At 60.3% G+C, this 19,535-nt stretch overlaps 3 protein-coding genes across 3 annotated transcripts; all 3 read right to left on the bottom strand.

Moving 5' to 3' along the window:
- Window positions 1-2,342: 2,342 nt before the first annotated feature.
- On the bottom strand, window positions 2,343-6,193 carry GFAP (glial fibrillary acidic protein). The gene is made up of 9 exons (XM_062507904.1): window positions 5,730-6,193; window positions 5,182-5,242; window positions 4,689-4,784; window positions 4,461-4,622; window positions 4,045-4,170; window positions 3,624-3,844; window positions 3,406-3,449; window positions 2,675-2,760; window positions 2,343-2,384 (listed from the first exon to the last, which is right to left on the bottom strand). The coding sequence occupies exons 1-9, from the start codon at window positions 6,191-6,193 to the stop codon at window positions 2,343-2,345; spliced, it is 1,302 nt and encodes a 433-aa protein (XP_062363888.1).
- Window positions 6,194-10,589: 4,396 nt separating this feature from the next.
- On the bottom strand, window positions 10,590-11,834 carry FAM187A (family with sequence similarity 187 member A). Its single transcript, XM_062508443.1, has one exon. It carries the CDS (start codon window positions 11,832-11,834, stop codon window positions 10,590-10,592), a length of 1,245 nt encoding a protein of 414 aa, XP_062364427.1.
- Window positions 11,835-11,924: 90 nt separating this feature from the next.
- KIF18B (kinesin family member 18B) lies at window positions 11,925-19,315 on the bottom strand. The gene is given in 19 exon segments (XM_062508442.1): window positions 11,925-11,982; window positions 12,133-12,246; window positions 12,778-12,784; window positions 13,005-13,106; window positions 13,832-13,985; window positions 14,229-14,348; window positions 14,704-14,871; window positions 14,978-15,089; window positions 15,091-15,158; window positions 15,761-15,783; window positions 15,786-15,870; window positions 15,984-16,064; window positions 16,532-16,686; window positions 17,659-17,778; window positions 17,781-17,913; window positions 17,915-17,994; window positions 17,997-18,038; window positions 18,466-18,663; window positions 19,270-19,315. Coding segments are annotated over 19 exon segments (1,866 nt in total).
- Between the last annotated feature and the right edge of the window lie 220 nt (window positions 19,316-19,535).

The following is a 19,535-nucleotide window of genomic DNA, read 5'->3' as shown; positions in this document are numbered from 1 at the left end:
TGGGGAGTAAACATGAACTTCATCATTATCATCTTCATACTCACCCACCTGGGCATCCAGACAGGGTCCATAGGGAGCAAACATGGGTGTCGTCATCGTCATCCTTGCCCACATGGGTCACTGCTGGCAGGCACTCAAGAGGGCATCCAGGCTGGAACATCATCCCCACGGGGCACTTGGACACCTGGACCAATCTCCCATTGGAAATTCCCAATGTTCTGGCCATCAGCAGTCAAACACTGCCAAGTCCCCATTCCTCCTCCCCTCAGGGCAAGAGTGGGACAGCAAGGACTGATGTGGGAACCTCCCTGTTTTGGCACAGCTCAGTAGGGACCAGCAGGATTTGACAGTGCCAGGGTTTGCTCCTGGTGGGATTTCACACTGCTGGGATTTGTTCCTGGCTCTGCCACTGGTTGGCAGTGGGGGTTAAAGCTCGGTAAAGTCCTTTTCAAAAGAATACTTGGAGCTGGTGCAAGATGTTCTGGCCAAACTCTGTAGAGTTCTTGATCTGCACCAGTGATTTATTACAGCTGTTTCTTTAAGAGGCTGCTAAAAACATCCACCAAACTATTTTAATCCAATTAATACTTGCTTTTCTCACCCTTGTTTGCCTTGTTTTCCATGGTGAGTACTGTGTGTCCCAAACCCTTCAGTGTTCCTTTTGAGCTCCTCTGCTGGAGCAAAGCCACACCTTTTTAATTTTTGTTTTGGTTTGGTTTTTTTAATTGTGAAGGGAAAAATATTTTTCAAACTGACCTGGTGATTTTCTTCAGAAATGGCTGCTTTTGGGGTGTTTTTAGCTCAGCACAGTTGGGAGTCAATGTTTGTGCCTGACAAAGTTGTCTCAAACATCCCACAGAGGTTGTGACATCTCTGCAAGGTTTTGTTGGACACTTAATCCTCAGCATTGAGCAGGATGTGCCATCCAGGCTCATATCCTTTTTCTGAGGACATGACTTGAGGATTCAAAAAAAAAATCCCTGTGTCCAGGAGGGCACTGAGGGTCCCAGCAATGCTCTGGCCCTTGAACCATGTCGATGATGTGCAGGATCTCCAATCCACCCTCAGTCCCAACAGCTGACAGCTGGGCGCTTCCCAGGAGCTGCAGCCTGGGACTGTGTGGGGAAAGAGCTGGGTTCAAGGGTGAAGAACCCCCAGCAGATCCCTGATTCCCATCCTGGGAAGGGGATCTCTCCCACCCCACTGCTGGCTGTGGGTGTTATCCCTGCACCCCTCCCCTCTGTTCAGTCCCTTGTGGAGTGTATCCGTGCCCTGGGGCTCAGCCTTGAGCATGTCCTCCTGCAACATTAGGATTGATTTGGGCTCCCAGAGGTCCCCACTACCCCAGATAATCCCAAAATCCCACAGCGCTGGCTGCAGAGAGGTGGATGCGGGCACAACCATGGGAGCTCAGTGTGTTCATTAGCTTTATTCTAACCCCGAGCTGCAGCGGTGGTAATTAGTGCATTAATTCGGTAGCAAGGGAGGCTGCTCGTGGTGTTCCTGCACCATCCCCCTGCATTCCCCCCTGGACACCACCACGAAGGGGACGAGGTGATGGCACCCAAGGGCAGCTGTATGCTCATCCTGAAGGCTGACAGGGCGTGGGAAGTGCTGCTGGGTCATTGTTCCTATGTCAGGTGGCATCAGGCAGGTCCTGCTCAGGTCAGTGGCTGCAGCGAAGGTTTCAGGTGGCACCTTGTGCTGTGAGACCCTCACAGGTGCCCCGACACCTTCCTTCTCCTCCTCTGCACCCTTCTCCTCCATTTTCACCTGCATGAGATTCCCCTGCCATAGATCACCCCTCACCATGAGCCTCTCTCATCTGTTTTTTGAAATGGAAATGTCCCTCTCCAGCCGGTACCTCGCACCCTGCATCCCCTCACCCAAGGGTGCTCAGGGTCTGGGTGCACTGGGGAGATCCAGGGAAGGTCTCCCAGACCAGAGATTGGATTCAGGGAGATGCTCTTGGCACCATCGTGTTGTCTGACAGTGCACGGAGATCGAAACAGGACAGACTCTCCCTGGAGACCCAGGATAAGGCAGGAAGGGCCCCCAAACCCCCGGCACTCCGTGCTGCAGGAATGTGGCAGCATCCCGGCGGGGAGCTCGGCCTCGCCGGGATCCGCTGGACTCCCCCGGCTGCTGCCCGGTCCGACGGGTGCTCTGCTGGCTGCCAGCCCCTGACGGGATGCCACCGGACCCTGGGCACGGGGGCACGGGGGAGAGCCGAGGGTGCACGGGACGGAGATGCCCCCACCGAAGCGCCCCCGGTCCCTCCCGTGCCCCGTGCCCGGCCCGGGGTCCCGGGCGGGACCTGCGGCTGCTGCGGCTCCCCCGCCTTACGGCACCTCCTTGTGCTCCTGCTTGGACTCCTTCAGCACCTGGAGGTGGAGGCAGAGGGGCCGTCAGCCCGGGATCGGGTTCTGCCACCAGCTGAGCCTGCCTGGGGCCTGAACGAGCTTGAGGACAAGGACAGGGACAGGGTCTATGAGCTGCCAGCCTCAGCTCCACCATGACCCAGAGCAGATCATGCCATACTCTCAGGGATCACCAGCTTCCTGCCTGGGCTGCTTGTGGGGCTCAGGGATGGTGGCCCCATGTGCAAGTCCCTTGGGGACTTGCGTGGGGAGGTGGGGATGGAGTGTGGCTGACACAAATGAGGATTTCTCACCTCTCCATCTCGGGTCTCCACAGTTTTGACTACGATGCTCCTCTTCACATGGGCTTCTGACACAGATTTGGTGTCCAGGCTGGTCTCTGGGGGACATGGGAAAGACAAGGCATGACACCCTACCCAGGGTATGGCCCTTCCAGCCACACTCAAGAGGAGAAGTCCAAAGAAAATTGATTGGGCTGGAAACCCCTGAACCATGAGAGACAGCACCCCTGGGGGGACAACCAGCCTCAGGGATATGGTTGGCCTTAGGGATATGGCAGGCTGTGGGATCTGATGCATCCTGGGGACATAGTTGGGCTGCGGGGACAGCTGGGGACACTTCTGGCCTTGGAGATGTTGTTTACCATAGGGACATGGGTGGCTTTGGGATGTGATTGAACTTGGGGACAGGGCTGTCCTTGAGGACACAGTTGTCACTGAGGAGCACAGTTGGTCTTAGGGATGTGATTGTCATTGAGGAGGATATGATGATGTGATCAGTGTTGGAGACATCATCGGCCTTGGGGACATGTTCAGCCTTGGGGATATGGCCATGGCACCCTCCTCCCCCCACTATGGGAGCACCCAGGAGTCCTGGTTCCCTGAGATTCAGAGAAAAACCTCCTGATTCCTCTGAATGGAACAGGGATGGCAAAGGGGGCTTCTCCTGCCACAGAGCCCCCATAAGCCACCCTGTTCGTGCCACCATCCCACTCCCCCTTCCCACAGGTGGGGCACAGCCTCACCTCGGATTTGCAGGTTGGAGAAGCTCTGCACAGGGATGGTGATCCTGCAGGGAAGAGCATGAGGTCCTACTGGCCCCCAGCTCCACCTGCCTGGGGCTGTGGCAGCAGGGCTGGAGGATGGTCCCCAGTCCATCTGGACACCCCAGAGGGACCACGAGGACTTGGGCTTGGTTAGGGGCATGGCTGGGGTGGGGTGATGGACAGGATGGAGCTGTCACCTGCTCTCCTCGCCCTCCAGCAGCTTGCGGTACGTGGCGATCTCGATGTCAAGGGCCAGCTTGACATTGAGCAGGTCCTGGTAGTCCTGCAGGTGCTGGGCCATCTGCTCCTTAAGGCTGTGGATGTTCTCCTCCAGCTGCACCACAGTGTCCTGATAGCTGGCTGTCTCCAGGGCATAGCGCTGCTCCAGCTCCCGCAGCTGCCTCTCCAGGGACTCATTCTGGGGGGCCACAGGGGGCTGTGACATCCTCCATGGCCACTTTCTCCCAGGAGCTAGGGGCAGCCCCAGTGCCCATCCATCTCCCACCCTTGGGGACCAGCCATTCCTCTGGCATTGGGTGGCGGTCCTGCCAGGGAGCCCCCTGATGGTGGCAGCTCCCTGAGGCTGTGTCCCTCTTGCACCCCATGGCTGTCACCTACCGATCCCCGCAAAGCCTCCAGGTCACAGGTGAGGGCCTGGAGCTGGTGCCGGTACTCGTTAGCCTCCTGCTTGGCCACCCTCAAGGCCTCGGCATGTCGGGTGGCCGCGTCCGTCAGATCTGCAAACTGGGACGGGAGATGTGTGCCATGGGATGGGCCCACAGGGCGGGGATGTGTTCTGGTGGCACACAGTGTTGTGAACACAACCCTGCTCTGCTCCACAGCAGGGACATGGCCCCAGGAACACATGGCAAGGAGAAACATCCCTGGCACAAGTGGGCATAGCAGAAATCCCGAACCCCGCACATCACTGAGAGCCACCCAACCCCGGGTGGTCAACCCCAGCCCTGAGATGGTGACACCCCGGGAGGGGACAGCCACTCATCCCTCTGTGGGGCAACCAGCTCCCACTGCACCTTGGACTTGTACCACTCCTCGGTCTCCTGGACGTTGCTGGCGGCCACGGCCTCGTACTGGCTGCGGATATCACGCAGGGCGGCCGTCAGGTCCGGCTTGCTCGCGTCCACCTCGACGTGCACCCGCTGCCGGGCCAGCTGCTCCTGCAGCTCCCGCAGCTCCTGTGGGGACAGGGGGGTCAGAGCAACCCCCTGAACCCCAGGACCCCAGACCCAGAGCAGGGTTACCTCCTCGTGGACCTTGTGGAGGAAGGCAATCTCGTCCTGCAGGGTCCCCACGCGCCGCTCCAGGTCCAGGCGAGCCAAGGCAGCATTGTCCACGTCCTGTCACCATGGGGGCACAGGAGGGACTGTCCCAACTGGCCGCCCAGGTCTCCTCTGTCCTGAGCTGCCTGGTCATGTCCATTCCCCCCTGCTCCCACCCAGCCCTGCCTCTCTCTGCCCATCATAGCATTTCCCAGTCCCTCACTGCCTGCTCCTGCCATTCCTTCCCATCCATGTTCCGTATCTGTCCATCCTTGCCCTTCCCTTGCATCCCTGCTCCATTACTGTTCCCTACCTGCCCATTGTAACACATACCAGTCCGTCAGTTCCTGCTCCTGCCCATCCCTGCTACCTCCCTGTGCATCCCTTCCTGTCCCTGTTGCATCCTTGTCCATCCCTACCCCATCCCTGCCCATTCCCAAGGGAGACCCAGCTGGGATCTGGCCCGTGCCCTCACCTGCCTGTAGGCAGCTAGGTTGCTCTCAGCCTCCAGTCTCAGGGTCACCTCGTCCTGCAGCCTGTGCCAGAGCAAAGGCACAGTTACATGTCCAACACCATTGCTGGCAACTCTCAGACCATGGACAGACCTCCCTGCCAACACAGCCCCACAGCACCAGCCCCCCCAAACCCAGGTCAGCTCTTGCATCCACCATACACATCCCCTCACTGTCCCACACTGTTCCCAGGGGTCACATATCCCATCACAATCCTGGTGCACACCAGTCCCTGGTCCCCAGGGCTACCCTGCTCCTTTCCCAGGTATAGGAGCTCCTGCTCCTATCTCTGACCCCTGGGTACACCCTGGACTCCATTCTTGTTCTAGGGGTCACCTGGTCCTTGTCACCACCATGGTTCCTATAACCAGAAAGATCCTGGTCACCATCCTGGTGTCCATGCTGGTCCCTGCTGACACTTGTGTTTCCAGTGGCCACCTGGTAGTCACCCTGACACCCATTCCAAGTGTCCCTGGTCCCCAGGGCCACCCCAAGCTGGACAGTGCCTTACTTCTGCTGAAGGCTTCCAAGGTCCTCGGCCAGATTGTCCCTCTCCATCTCCAGGCGGGCCTTGGTGTTGGCCAAGTGCTCCACGCGGCGCCGCAGGTCCCGCAGCTCCTCCTGGTAGATGTCAGCCGTGCGCGAGGGCTCCTGGTCCCGCGCCTGGTTCAGCTCCAGCACCAGCACCTTGTTCTGCTGCTCCAGCAGCCGCACCTTCTCGATGTAGCTGGCGAAGCGGTCGTTGAGCTCCATCATCTCCACCTTCTCGTTGGTTCGCGTCTGCCTGAACTCCGAGTTGAGCGCCGTGGCCAGCGAGAAATCCACCCTGCCCGAGCCCAGGCGGGGACCCACGGGGGGACTCAGCTGGGGGCTGCGGGACACCCGGAGCCGGCCCGGGGGGCTGGCGGGGAGCACCCGGTACACGGGCACAGAGGGGCCGAAGCGGCGGCCGTAGGACAGACGCCGGCTCTCCATGGCGGGCGGTGGGCGCGATGTGCCCGGCCGAGGGTTTTTATGGAGCCCGGGAGCCCCGGCCAGGAGCCAGCGGGCCGGCACGGAGCCAGCCTGCGGCGCCCGGCGGGGCGGCTGTGCCCTGGCACCCAGCCCTGGCACCGCGGCACAGCCCTTGCCCATCGCCGGCACCCCCAGAGGGCACTGCGGGGTTTGGGGGACGCGACAGGGTGGGGGCAGAGCGGTGGGCACGGGCACCCCGTGGGTGGGGGCTGGGTGCGATGCCATGGGATGCTGCTAAGGAAGATCTGCTGTTAAGCGGCTGGAGCCTCCGAAGTCCTTCCCATCCCGACGGGTCTGTGAAAGCACCGGCTGGTGGCCCTCGGTCCCCGTCCCAAACCCGGGCAGGTGTTTATCCCACACAGCTGAGCGTGCATGGCCACACATGCACTGAGCTTGGGGGGCCTTTTGCCCCTGGTGGCACATGGCGTGGGGTGGTGGGGGCCAGGACTGGCTGCCAGGGGCTTTCCGCAGCGGCTGAAAGGGGCTTTGTGCGGAGCCAGAGCCGTGGCACAGCCGGGAGGGACCTTGGTGCCAGGGCACGGCACTGCCGGGAAATGCGGGGGATTGGATCCAGGGGCGGGCGCGGGGCCGCCGCCAGCCCCGTCCCTTCCAGTCATAGCATAATGGCACAAACTGGGGCATGGATGGGTCTTTGGCACAGCCCGGGGAGAGGATGGGAGTGTTTTGGGGACATGGGGAAGATGAGCGACACGTGGTGCACCAGAGTGGGTGCCCCGAGAGGCAGCCGGGGTGAAACTGGGGGACGGGGGTGTCCCTGGGACTCTGCTGCAGGGACGGGGACGGGGACGGGGACGGGCACAGGGACAGGGACAGGGACAGGGACAGAGACAGGGACAGGGACAGGGACGGGGACGGGGACGGGGACAGGGACAGGGACAGGGACAGGGACAGAGACAGGGACGGGGACGGGGACGGGGACAGGGACAGGGACAGGGACGGGGACGGGGACGGGGACGGGGACGGGAATGGGGACTGGTCCCACCGCTGGCAGCAGATGGCAGCCGATGGCCGGGAAAGGCTCCTGCCTGCCGTGGGACGGGGACATCCCGCTGGACCACGGCCACCATCACTGGCCCACCAAAAGTGGCAGTGGGGAGGGCTGTGGCAACGGCTGTGTCCCTGTGGGTACAGTCTGGGGAGACCCAGAGGCACCAGGGACCATACTGGTGAGACTGGTGGGACTGGGACAGCTCCCACATCCTTCTTTAATCCCCAGCAGCTCCCTGTCTCCAGCCAACCCTGTGTTGCTCCCCCGGCTGTCCTGTGCTGGTGTCACCCAGGGTTGTGCCCACAGAAACTCCAGGTTTGGGGCATCTACACATTCCCCAGTGACTCTTGTGTCCCCAGACAACAACGGCACCCCTGAAGACACTGTGTGTGACAATGCTGCTTTGTGACAGCTCTAGTGACAGCGAGCCTCCCTCCCTGGGGTGCACAGAGGGGTGGAGGGGGGACAGAGCGGGGGCTGGGGAGCTTTGGGGTCCTGTGCGGGCACCCGCTGCTCCCCAGGGATTGATTCTCTCCCGGTTCCCACGCAGCGGGATCAAAGCATGGGAAGCGGCCACTGCCGGCAGCGGCGGGAGGCAGAGCTGGGCTCCCCCTCCTCTTCCCTGGTCCCCCTTAATGAGACAAACGAACTGGGAGCGGGCTGGGAGCTTTAATTGGAAGCTTCCAGGCTCAAGGAAACAAAGGTGAGATCAGCTGCTGCCGGGCAGGGAAGGAGCCAGGAGGAGCCGGTGACCCCGGCCCCGTGGGACAGCAGCACACGCGGAGCCGTCCCGATCCCGGCCCTGCTCCTGCCACACGCGGTCACACCGAGGAGCTGTGCAGGGAACCAGATGTCTCAGTGCCAGAGGTGCCCTGGCACGGCAGGGAAGTGGATCACAGGGATGGTGGGAACACCAGTCCCTGGGCTGGGTGCCTGGGTGCCGGAGTGGGAGTGTCACACAGGTGGCAGCGATGGGATTGGAGCAGGGGGGAAATGCAGAACAAAACCTTTTCTTTATCACTCTACAGTGTCAGGTCCCAGGAGAGCAGGTGGCTCCCCCACCTGTCACCTGCACTCTGGGACACTGAGCAGGGTGCCCAGACATCCCCAGGTCTAGAAGAGGGTGCAGAGACACCCATAGGACCCTGGGATGATGGAGATGGAGATGGAGATGGAGAGAAGCCACAATGAAGCCCAACCCCAGAGTGAGTACCTTTTTCAGGCCAGCTCCTGAACCCCGGCTCCCTGCATGGGGAGTCCTGTGGGAGCCCAAAGGGGAACTGTGAGAGGGGCTTCAGGAACCAAAAGGGGGTGCAGAATAATTGACAAAGCTGTGGTTTTAGGGGCTGTCAGGTTGTGTTGTAGGGGAGGCTGTGGGAGCCTGAAGGTGGTTCAGGCTTCCAGGGGGCTCTAAGAGGGCACTGGCCTGGGTTGGCACAGGGAGGGAGTAGGAAGCAGAACCCAAGGGGAGTGTCTGAGGTGGGGAGGCTCTCTCAGCCTGGGGATCTCTCTCCCCTGATGCACCCTCCAGCTGAACCAACCACCCATCTCAAGGAGGGCATGAGGACCGAGACCACTGGAACTGGGGCCATGTCCTCCAGCAGCTCTGTGACCCTATCCCAAGCAGCTGCAGGAATGGGGAGACACAACAGCAAACCCAAAACACACAGCCTGAAAGTGTTCTGTGCCTGCACTGGTGCTGAGAGCAGCTGGGAGTCCTGGGGACACGGGGGTGTGGAGGTCCCAGTGCCTCCTGGCTGGGAGCAGTCGTGGCCTCAAGCTGCCACAGCCCGCAGAGCTGCCAGGTGTCTCAGCCTCGGGGTGTCCGGCTGCTGCATCCAGGTGCTGACCCAGCCCCTGCCCTTTCTCCCCCAGCCCACATCACCAGAGCAGCTCCTGGACATGTTGGCCAAGGGTAACAAAAAGCAGGCACAGTGTCACACCAAGGCCAGTGCCACCTCCTCCGCTCCCACACCATCCTCCAGGTGAGGGCTGCTGGCTCTGGGATTGTTCCCATTGCTGCTGGAAACAGACCTGGAAACCTGTGCCAGGACCAACTTCCCAGGGCTGTCCCCCTGAGCACTGAGCTGGGAATTTTGCTCCCCCTGGGCTCTGTCCATGGGCTCTCGGGTGTCTGGGTGCAAAGCTGCCAGTGGATTTCAATTCCAGCCAGGCCCTCGGCCGAATTCGCAGGGCTGTCATGGCTGCCTGGGCAGACAGAGGCTCTGGCTGTCACTTCAGCCTGAGCCTTGTGCCTCGCCCCTTGCTGCTTGCAGGGGAACAGCCCAGGTGTCTGGATGCTTTTCCAGCCAGCTCCCAGCTGGGCTCGTTGGTAGGTACTGGATTCCTGCCTGCACAAATCCCTGAGCTGTGCTGGAAATCTGCCCTTCCTGCTGCCATCTCTGCCTCCCAACAAGCAAACCACGGGTTGGTGAGGATACAGCAGCAGTCCTCAGCTTCTAGCACCTCTTCTTCTGCAGCAGTTGCACCTGGGGGGGGTGAGCTTACAGGACAGTAGGGGAAGCACATCGTGTTCTACTGGGAGATTTTTAGGGTTTCAGAAGGAAAGGAACAGAGCAGTGCTGCCAGGTGAGTCTTGGTAGATGTGTTCCCCCTGTCCTGCACCAGTGCTGGGCTTGGCACCCACAGCCCTGGCTGGTGCCTCCCTGGCACTCCACTGTCAGGCTCTGTCTGGGGGTTGAGTTTGGTGTCAAAGTCTCCAGAGAGAGTCAGACCTGGAGCTGCCTCTGTGTGTGAGCCCACCCCAGCTCATGCTGGGGCTTTGGGTGGGTTTGTTGCCCTTCAAGGACCCAACCAGCTGTACCCTGCTCCATCCCTGAGTGTAGGAGATGCAGATTGTTTTCCATAGCTCTCTCCCTTCCTGCCTCCCTCCCTGACTTTGCTTTTCATGCCATCACCAGGTGTTTGGCTCACCATCATCAACATGGTTCAAGTGCCAGAGCATTGTTTGGACCCACAGTGCCCTCCTGCACAGGAGGATTTCTCTTGGGAATGCTGAAATCCTCAAGTCACATCATCAAACAGGAGATGAGCCTGGAGGGCACATCCTGCTCCCTGCTGAAACCCTGCAGAGAAGCCACCGCCTTTGGGGGATGTGTGAGATAACTCTGTCAGGCACAAATATTGACCCCTAATTCTGTGCTGAGCTGGGTGAGTTAAAACCAACTCAAAAGCAGAGACAGTTCTGAAGAAAATTACTAGATTAATTTGAAAGAAATATTTTCCCTAATATAAAAAAAAAAAAGTTGAAACCAAAATATACGAAAATGGTCCTCACATTATAAATTCCCTATGTGAGGGTGATCTGAGTGTCCTGTGGGGGTGCTGCTATAACTTGGCCGGTTCCCTGAACAGCAGATACCTGTACTGGGACATGTGGATGAGGAAGAAGATGCCAATGATGATGGCAAAGCTGATGCCCACAGCCCTCATGACAAAGACTGACTCGGGGTCCGTGGGGCTCCGCTGGCGCCGGGACTGGTAGGTGACACTGAGCTGGAAGCCGGCCACCAGCTCACCCTCCCGCCAGCAGAAGTAGGTGGCTTTGTCCCTCCTGCGCACCCGCTGGATGTGCAGGTGGTTCCCGTGGTCAATGAAGATCCTCATGTGCTTCCTGAGCCCCACGAGGTAGCGGGAGCGGTAGAGCCGGACGGAGCCCATGTCCCAGGCCACGGCGTGCTCCGGCCGCGCTCCCGGACATGCGATGACCAGGTCACTTTTGGGGGGCTGCCTGTGGTACTGAATGGGGACACGGGGCAGCTGGGGCTTCTTGCCCAGCTTGTAAATGATGTTGGAGATGGACTGCACGCCCTCCTCGGGGACTTCCTTCTCTGGGCAAGGGGCCAGGCAGCTCCGGATGGCCACCTCGGGGCTCCGGAGGTGGATGAGGTGCGGGAAGTGTGCGGGCACAGCCCTGGAGCCGCAGGAGGTGACGTTGGGCAGTGCTGTGCGGTACCGGGGCTTCAGCTGGGCACTCTGCACGTAACAGAGCCCAATCCGCCGCTGCTCACCCCGCACCCCGCAGCGGTCACAGCTGGTCCAGTCCCAGAAGGTGGTGAAGAGGGTGAACTCCTTCCCTGTGTAGTCCTCTTGGACATGCTGGTCATTATCCAGGAAAGCCACAGTGATCTGCCTGGTAGGCTGCACGTCCACATCGTAGCCATAGAAGAAGAGCCCTTCCTTGGTGCCACACAGGTAATGCCCCGAGTCCCTCACCTGGGCTCGGAACACGATCAGGCTGAACATGCGGATGCTGAAGCGCTTCAGGAGGTCACTGCCCGTGCGGACGTGGCTCGAGTCCACAATCACGGTGCCATTGAAGTCTGTCAGCACCGTGGTTTCGTGGCTGTGCAGGTTCTTCTGGAAGTACCAGACAACAGAGGAGACCTCCTCAGGCTTGCACTTGCAGGGCAGCTCAAAGGTCATTTCTGCCATGTACACGACGTTCTCAAATATCAGGAAGGCAGGGCACGCCATCTTCTTGAACAAGTCCCCTTTCTTCTCAATGGCAAAGGCATGGAGAACATCTACCAGGGAGAGGAGTATGGTGGCTCCCAGCAACCTCATCCCCATCACTCCAGGTGCTCTCTGGCCCAACAGAACTCACACAGCCCAGCCAGGGATCTGCTGGGAGCATCCTGCGTTGAAACAGCCCAGCCTCTGTCACCCACTCTGGAACTTGCCTGTCGCCTGCATCTCTGGAGTGTTGTCATCTATGTGCCTGGCAACAATGGAGCTGTGCTGGGACCAGTGGAACTCCCAATGTCTCATCGTGTTTTAGTTGGGTGAGAACTTAGAGAGGATGTCTAGTGCAAATCACTGGCTGGTGCCAGTGAGAAGGTATTGGCTTTCATGCTTTAATTACTGGTACCTGTTAGAGAGGGCAAGAGAACCTTCAGCTGTGGGCTGGCCAGTCTGAGGGGCTTTAAATGGAACAGCTTGGGGGTGAGTTCCAAAGTGGCAATACTTGTGCCATTGCTTCCTCCTGGGGAGGAGACCAGGCCAGCCCGTGGAGCCTTATGTTCCTTGGCTCAAGATGAGAATCACAGGGCAAATCCCATCAGTGCTGTGGCTGTGGTGAAACTTCTCACACCCCACACAGTTTCTTGATCCCCTCTCTCAAATGTCTAGACACAGTCACAGCATAGGGAACAAACAAGAGCTAGAAATGTGCAGTGGCAGGGCCATGATCCCACTGCAATGATAGAGGCACAATGGAACAGCTCACCTGAGTGGGATGCTGTCATGGAAGGCCATGGCCTTGTGCCTGCCCCCCACCCCTCACCTGCACTCTGGGGTACACAGCAGAGGGCCCAGCCCCCCTCAGCAAAGGGTGCAGAGGCACCCACAGGCCCTGGGATGATGGAGAAGGAGGTTGGAGCCCAACCTCAGAGCAAGAGCCTTTTCCAGGCTCCCCCACACGAGGGAGAGGCAGGAGAGAACAGCCACTTGTTGGCCCTTGGATTTGGAACAGAGCAATTTATTAAAAACACAATAACTTACTTCCTAAACCCACCCATAACCTGCAAACACACGAACGGGTCTGAGCCAACAGAGGGGCACAAACGTGGACACGTGTGGAGACCCAGAAAGGCATTCCCAATTAAAGCCAGCCCTGCGCCCTCTCCCTGTCCGTCAGCCTTTCGGTCACTCCCACCCTGTTTCCCTGTTGGCCCTTTGCCCTAACCCCACCCTTGTAACACCCCCATGTCACATGGTAATTGGTCTCTGAGGCTTCTTAACCTGGAGATGTCGGCCTGGGAATGGAGCACGGAGAGAGCTCCTGGGAGCATTCCGAGTCGGTACTGGGCACAGCGGGGTCTGGCATGGTGACAGGCGCTTCGGCTAAAAGAGCAGAGAAGAAACAGAGTCACCTTCCTGTCTGCAGCTCAGGAGCACCCCCAACTCCCGGAGCACCCCCTGTGCCCCCCAGCTCAGTGCAGACCTGCCCTCCCAGCCCCGCAGCAGCCCTTTGCCAGCGGCTGTTCCATCAAAGCGCATCCAACCCCGAGGAAAAGAGCCGGCACAGGCGCCGGGCTGGTACCACAGCCACTGCCCCGGGGCAATGTCTGCGCTGTGCCGCCAAACGGGGTCTGCAGAATCACAGCTCCGCTCCCCGGATCGTGCCGTGGCACGGAGGATGAGGAGGAAGAGCTCAGCCCTGCTCGGAGCCCGCTGCCGGCTGGAAGGCTCCATCTCGGCTGGCTCGGACAAGGCAACCAGGGAGGAGTAACAGGGACGGGAGAAACGCAGCTCAGAGCCGTTGCTTTGGGATCCTGGGGCAGGGAGATCCCTCCCGTGGGAGCTGCCTCACACACACGAGCTGAGCTCCCCCGGAGCCCAGGGCTGCTGCCAGCTCCTGCCCGAGGTGCTGCCGAGCTCGGGTTGCTCTCTCTGCACAGTGAGGCCGAAGCCACATCAGGCACGACCCGCTTGGCGACATCTGGTGACACACTCGTTCCTCTGCCCCGTGCCCACCGCGGCCGGGAACTGTGTCCCACCGCAGGCTCTTCCAGCATCGAGACACAGAAGAGGGGCCAATCCTCCCTGTCCCCATCCCAAATCCTCACCTGCACAGCTCAACTGCATTCCTGGGGCTGGGGCAGCCTCACTGGGTTCTGTGGGGCTACAGGGAGGTGCAGCTTCCTCCAGCCCTACAGCTTCCTCCAGTGCCAGGACCTCCACTTCCTTTGTCTTCGCAGTTATTTCATCAGGGCAGAGGTTGTGAGTGGAGTTTTGGGGTAAGAGAGTCAAACATGGAAGATGGGACATTCCCAAGCTGTAAATCCCTTCCTGGGGAGCCTAAGCTGCAAGGTGTGCGCACCTGTGGGTGACAAGGGACCCAGGGACAGGCCAGCATCTCCAAACACAGCCCTGGTCCCACATCCATCCAGACCATGGACAACCCAGTCTGCCCAGGCCAAGAAGACGCAGTGGGACATTGGAAGGACACGAGGACACTCACTTCTGTTCCTGGTGCCCAGACAGGTCTTGCAGAATAGGACTTGGTGTCCTGGCTTGGACCTGCAAATCACACAGGGAGGCTGCTCTGGGGCTGCAGGGAGACATCCCGGTGTGCTGCAGGGACTGGGATGAGGCAGTGGTTAAAACAATGGAGCAGCATGGACGCATCTCCAGGGCTGGAGCAGGGCAGCTCCTCAGCCTCCTCCAGGCTCCATAGTCCCCAAGTGGCTGCAGTGGATCTGTGCTCAGAAACCTGCTGCCGTGGGCAAAAACTCTGCGGGGTCTGGGCTGAGCAGCTTTAGCAGCACAGCGGGCAGACGCTGCTGAAGTTCCATCGGCAGCTCCGGCCCGCGGCGGCAGCCCCGGGCTGGGAGATTCCTACAGCGTACGGGACGCACCCACTAATGCAGCCCACCACGCACCCTCCTGCCCCCAGCTAGCAGCTCCCGAGTCCCGGCAGGACCCGCCCGGTGCTCACCGGCAGCAGGACGTGCCTGGCCCAGCTGGCGAACCGGAGCGTGCTTCAAGTGTCGGGACCGGCGGGCGCCGCGGGGCTCACGGCCGCGATCACGGTGCTGCAGCAGCTGCTGCCCAGCGGGTCCTTCAGCAGTTTGCTGTCCTGGAAAAGCACGCGGCTCTGCCCACCCTGTCCCAAGACACGGAGGCTCCGCTCAGCTCCGGGCCCTGGGGGCACCCGGCCAGACCCATCGCGGAGAGCCGACTGCGGGCGGACTGGCCGGGAACGGCCTCACCTTGGCTCTGGCCAGCACACGGACGATGCCTTTGAGGGCCAGCAGCGAGCGGGTGATGCTGGTGCCCTCCCACAGCCCCTCTCCCCGGCCCGGGGTGTCCCAAGCTCGCTCCCAAGCTCAGCTTGACCACACGCAGGTCCCCGACGAGGCTGCCAGCGGGGTCTCACTCATTCTCCTGGATCTGCAAGGACAGAGGGGGCTGAGACTGTGGCTCCACACAGGTGCTCTGGGGGACAGGGCTCTGTGTTCTCAGGGGAAGAGCCAGTGAACCCTGCGAGGAGATGAGGCAGGAGGAGCAGAGGAACCTGGCACACCAGAAGGACGAGCCAAACACCTGGTGATGACACAAGGAGCAGAGCCAGGGAAGGGATCTGGCAGGAAGGGACAGCTATGGGAACAATCAGCATCTCCCACACTCAATGATAGAGAGTGGTATGGCGGGTCAGGTCCTCAGAGGGACTGGAAAAGCATCCAGACACCTGGGCTGTTCCCCTGCAAGCAGCAAGGGGCGAGGCACAAGGCTCAGGCTGAAGTGACAGCCAGAGCCTCCGTCTGCCCAGGCAGCCATGACAGCCCTGCGAATTCGGCCGAGGGCCTGGCTGGAATTGAAATCCACTGGCAGCTTTGCACCCAGACACCCGAGAGCCCATGGACAGAGCCCAGGGGGAGCAAAATTCCCAGCTCAGTGCTCAGGGGGACAGCCCTGGGACGTTGGTCCTGGCACAGGTTTCCAGGTCTGTTTCCAGCAGCAATGGGAACAATCCCAGAGCCAGCAGCCCTCACCTGGAGGATGGTGTGGGAGCGGAGGAGGTGGCACTGGCCTTGGTGTGACACTGTGCCTGCTTTTTGTTACCCTTGGCCAACATGTCCAGGAGCTGCTCTGGTGATGTGGGCTGGGGGAGAAAGGGCAGGGGCTGGGTCAGCACCTGGACGCAGCAGCCGGACACCCCGAGGCTGAGACACCCGGCAGCTCTGTCCCAGCCTTGTGCCCTTCTTGTGTCCAGACCTGGTGGAAGGAGACACCCTGTGCCCAGATGTTCACCGGGCCCCAGGGCTCCAGCAGGTCATAGACATGCTCTTTGTACACCTGGAGCAGGAAATCGAGGTCAGGCTGAAGCTGGATTCTCTGGGAGGGAGCTGGGAGAAGAGCTGGGTACCCCTGCAGGATCTGTCACAGCTGGGGGTTCCCCCTGATCCCCCCTCTGGGACCTCATTCCACCAGGAGCAGCTGTGGGGGCTCAGAAGGCAGGAACAGCTCCCAGAGCTTTGCTGGGCAGTTCCCCCAACCCCACTCCTCTCCAGCCCTTCCAGCCAGGAAGCCCTCACCGCACTGTGGAGCACAGCAAGGGAGAGAAAAGCCCTCTGCTTCAGCTGGAAGAAACCAGCAGCTCCAGTTCACTCCACCGAGTGGGTGATCCTGCTTCCAGCCAGGCTGCCCTGCAAACCCCAGGCACTGCAGACCCTCTGAGTGTGGCACTACAGGTTTTGGATCAACCTCAAATATCTGCCCTGGGGACCCTGAGGCAGGAGGGGACACGCTGGGCCATAGCAAACCTTCTGGTAGGAGACGAGGACCTCACAGCTCTTGTCCTTCATGGCTTTGAGCCTCTTGCACAGCTCCACCATGGCCAGGTGCACAATGCCAGGACTGGCCTTGCAGCCAACTATGGTGTGGGTTTTCCTGACTACCGAGCCACTGGAGTCAAACAGTGGAAGGAGAGGGGTGCGTGCTGAAATGATCTATCATTACTCACCTGGTGCAGCAGAAGGTTGGGTCCTGGCTGGAGAGAAGAGCAGAGCAGAGGAGCTTCCCACACAGATAAGACAGGAGGTAAAACTCATAACTTTCCCCACTGCTCCTCATGGCAATTTTTCTCTCTGGTTTCAGCCTCTCTAATGCAGCAGGGACAGAAGGAGTCTCCAGATGAGCATCGCTCCCATGCTCAGGTCAGCTCCGATCCTCTCCCCATGAGGCATTTCTGCTTCCTCTTTTATCCCCATCTTCCAGCACCTCCTTTAAAGCCTCCTCATCAGGCTGGAATGCACTGATCTGGAGCCGCAGCACTCCTCCCGAGGGCAGCACTCAGTGCTCGGCCCTGGGGATAGGGGCAGCCCTTCAGTGGCTGCCAGGAATCACCGAGAGCTGAAACAGCATCCCCTGATCCGAGCAGGGTGCAGGGTGAGCCTGGAGAGTGCCCGTGACATCCAATGGCTGCCAAGAGCTGGGAATGGCTCGGGGGCTGCAGCAGAAGCGAGGGGCTGTGGGAGCTGTCCCGGACGGTCAGACCCAGCTCTAAAGAGCCATTCAGCCTAGGAAGGGATGGCAGAGCCAAGGGACTCTTTCCCCATGCATCCACAACACTCCTTTCCATCCTTCCTGACCCAGGACAGACAAGCTCAATTGATCCTTGCTCCTCAAAATGCCTGGACAGCTCCTGCCCAGCCTCGTCTCTACCCCAAAGCCCACATCCATCCTCTCCACCCCGTCTCCCAGAGTGCCGAGGACTGCTGGAACCAATAAGCTTCAGGCTGTGTGTTTGTGGGTTGCTGTCGTGTTACTCCGTTCCCAAAGATGCACGGGGGCTTCCAAATTAAATCCAGGGCTCTGCTGAGCCCACCCAGCCTGGGAGCGGATTGGGCAGGAGCTCCTGCAAGGATCAGACGTGTGTGCCAGGACTTACCAGAGCAGCTGTAGCCAGCGAGGAGCGGTTCCAGAAGAGGGAGTGTGGTGTGCTGGAACACCTCCTCCTGTGTGGCCCCTTTGTCAAAAATGTGGTCGAACACAAATTTGAGGTTTGTGTGGGGCTGCAAGCGGGCAGCGTGGGGCTACCAGTGCATCCGGGCTTCTTGGGGCTGATCAGCACCCCGTGCTGGTTCAGGATGTGCAGGACAGGGGGTGCAGCTCGCTCCCGGGGGCTGGGGGAGGGGGGGGGGGGGGGGCCTCACACGAAGCACCAAAGTCACGGAGCTCCCGTGGGGTGAGGGGTTCTGCACCCCAAAGGGCACCTGGGGCTGCTGGGGGACATGGCTCCCGATCCAATGACCTGGGTCCTCACGTGGTCTGGGGGGAAGTTGGTTCACCTGGAGGGCGCAGTGGGGGAGAGAAATCCCCAGGCTGGGCGAGGTCTCAGAGCCCCTCTCTCTGCGCCAATCCCACCTGGCGTCCCTTCGGAGCCCCCTGTGAGTCCCCCTTCAGGCTCCCACAGCCTCTCCCAAAATCCTGGCCTCCCCTTTGGGTCTCCTTGGATCCCAAATGGCCCTAAAACCTCCTTCATGCTTCTACTGCTCCCCTGGACCCCCACAGCCTCCCCAAAAAACCCTGAATCCCTTTGAGACAGCTTCTTCCCACAGCTTCGAGCCCACTCAGCCTCCCTGCCTTTTGGCCCCCATTGCCCCTCTCATGACCTTACCTCTCCTTTGGTCCACTCAGAGCCCCCTCCCACAGCCCGGCACAGCAGAACTGACCCAGCGAGGACAGCAGCACCCACGCGTGGGGTCGGCAGTGCCGGCGCCGTGCAAGGGACGGGGCACAGCCTCAGTCACCGAGAATGGGCTCCGACCATTCTCGAGCGGAGCCGGGACCTGCGGGAGCGGCACAGCCCGGCCCGGCCCTCGGCACTCGCGCCCAGGGATCCGCCGGTGCCCGGCAGCCCCGGAGCGGTGTCGCTCGTGCCGCTGGAGCTGTGCTGGGACCAACGGAGCCCCCGAGGATTCATTACCGTGCAGCCACAGGGTCACTGACGGGTTTGGGTTGGACGGGACCCTAAAAGGTGATTTTGTTACAGCACCCCGGAGCGGAGGGGCAGCATCCCCTCTCTCACAACCCCTCTGGCCACTCCTCTTTTGCTGCAGTCCAGGATGTGTTTGGTGCTGCCAGTGCTTGCTGTTGGCTCAGGTGCAGCTTTTCCTCCAGTGGAATCCCAAGTCCTCTGCAGGGCGGCTCTCAGCTCTTCTCCCACTCTGTGCTGGTGCCTGGGATGGTCCCAAGCAGCTCCTTGCCCTTGGCTTTATTGAATTTCATCTATTCTCTTGGTCCCACTTCTCGAGCTTGTCCAGGTTCCCCTGGATGTCACCTGCACCGCAGCTTTGTGTCACCTTTGTGAACATGCTGAGGGTGGGCTCGAGGCACTGTCCATGCCAGTGAGGAAGGGCTCACAGAGCCCCAGGGCCACTGCAGAGCCCTCAGGGACACCCCTGGCCACCGGCCTCCCCCAGGACATGGGGGCCACTGCCCACAACCCTCTGGCATCCAGCCAGCCAGTTCCTCACCCACCCAGCAGCCCACTCCTCACACCTGTGTCCCTCCAGTTCAGGGATGAGGACGTCCTGTGGGACCATGTCTGGTGTACTCCATTCTTAAAGGCAACGAAGGAAGCTCCAGCCTGTGGGTGCAGCTGTGGATTTGGGTGTCTGGGGATGTTGCTCTGTCACAGTTTGGGTGTGTAATGAGGGTCCCTCGTGTTGAGGACCACATTCAGTGCAGAGAGCTTGGGGGGGCAGCTGTCCTGGGAGCTGCACGGTGAGCTCTGTGAGTAAAATGGCCAGAATCCCTGGCAAG

The sequence above is a fragment of the Cinclus cinclus genome, chromosome 24, assembly GCF_963662255.1.
Source record: "Cinclus cinclus chromosome 24, bCinCin1.1, whole genome shotgun sequence".
NCBI classification, from domain to species: Eukaryota; Metazoa; Chordata; class Aves; order Passeriformes; family Cinclidae; genus Cinclus; species Cinclus cinclus.
The sequence above is the reverse complement of the archived record's forward strand: the minus strand, read 5'-3'. Positions and strand labels throughout refer to the sequence as shown.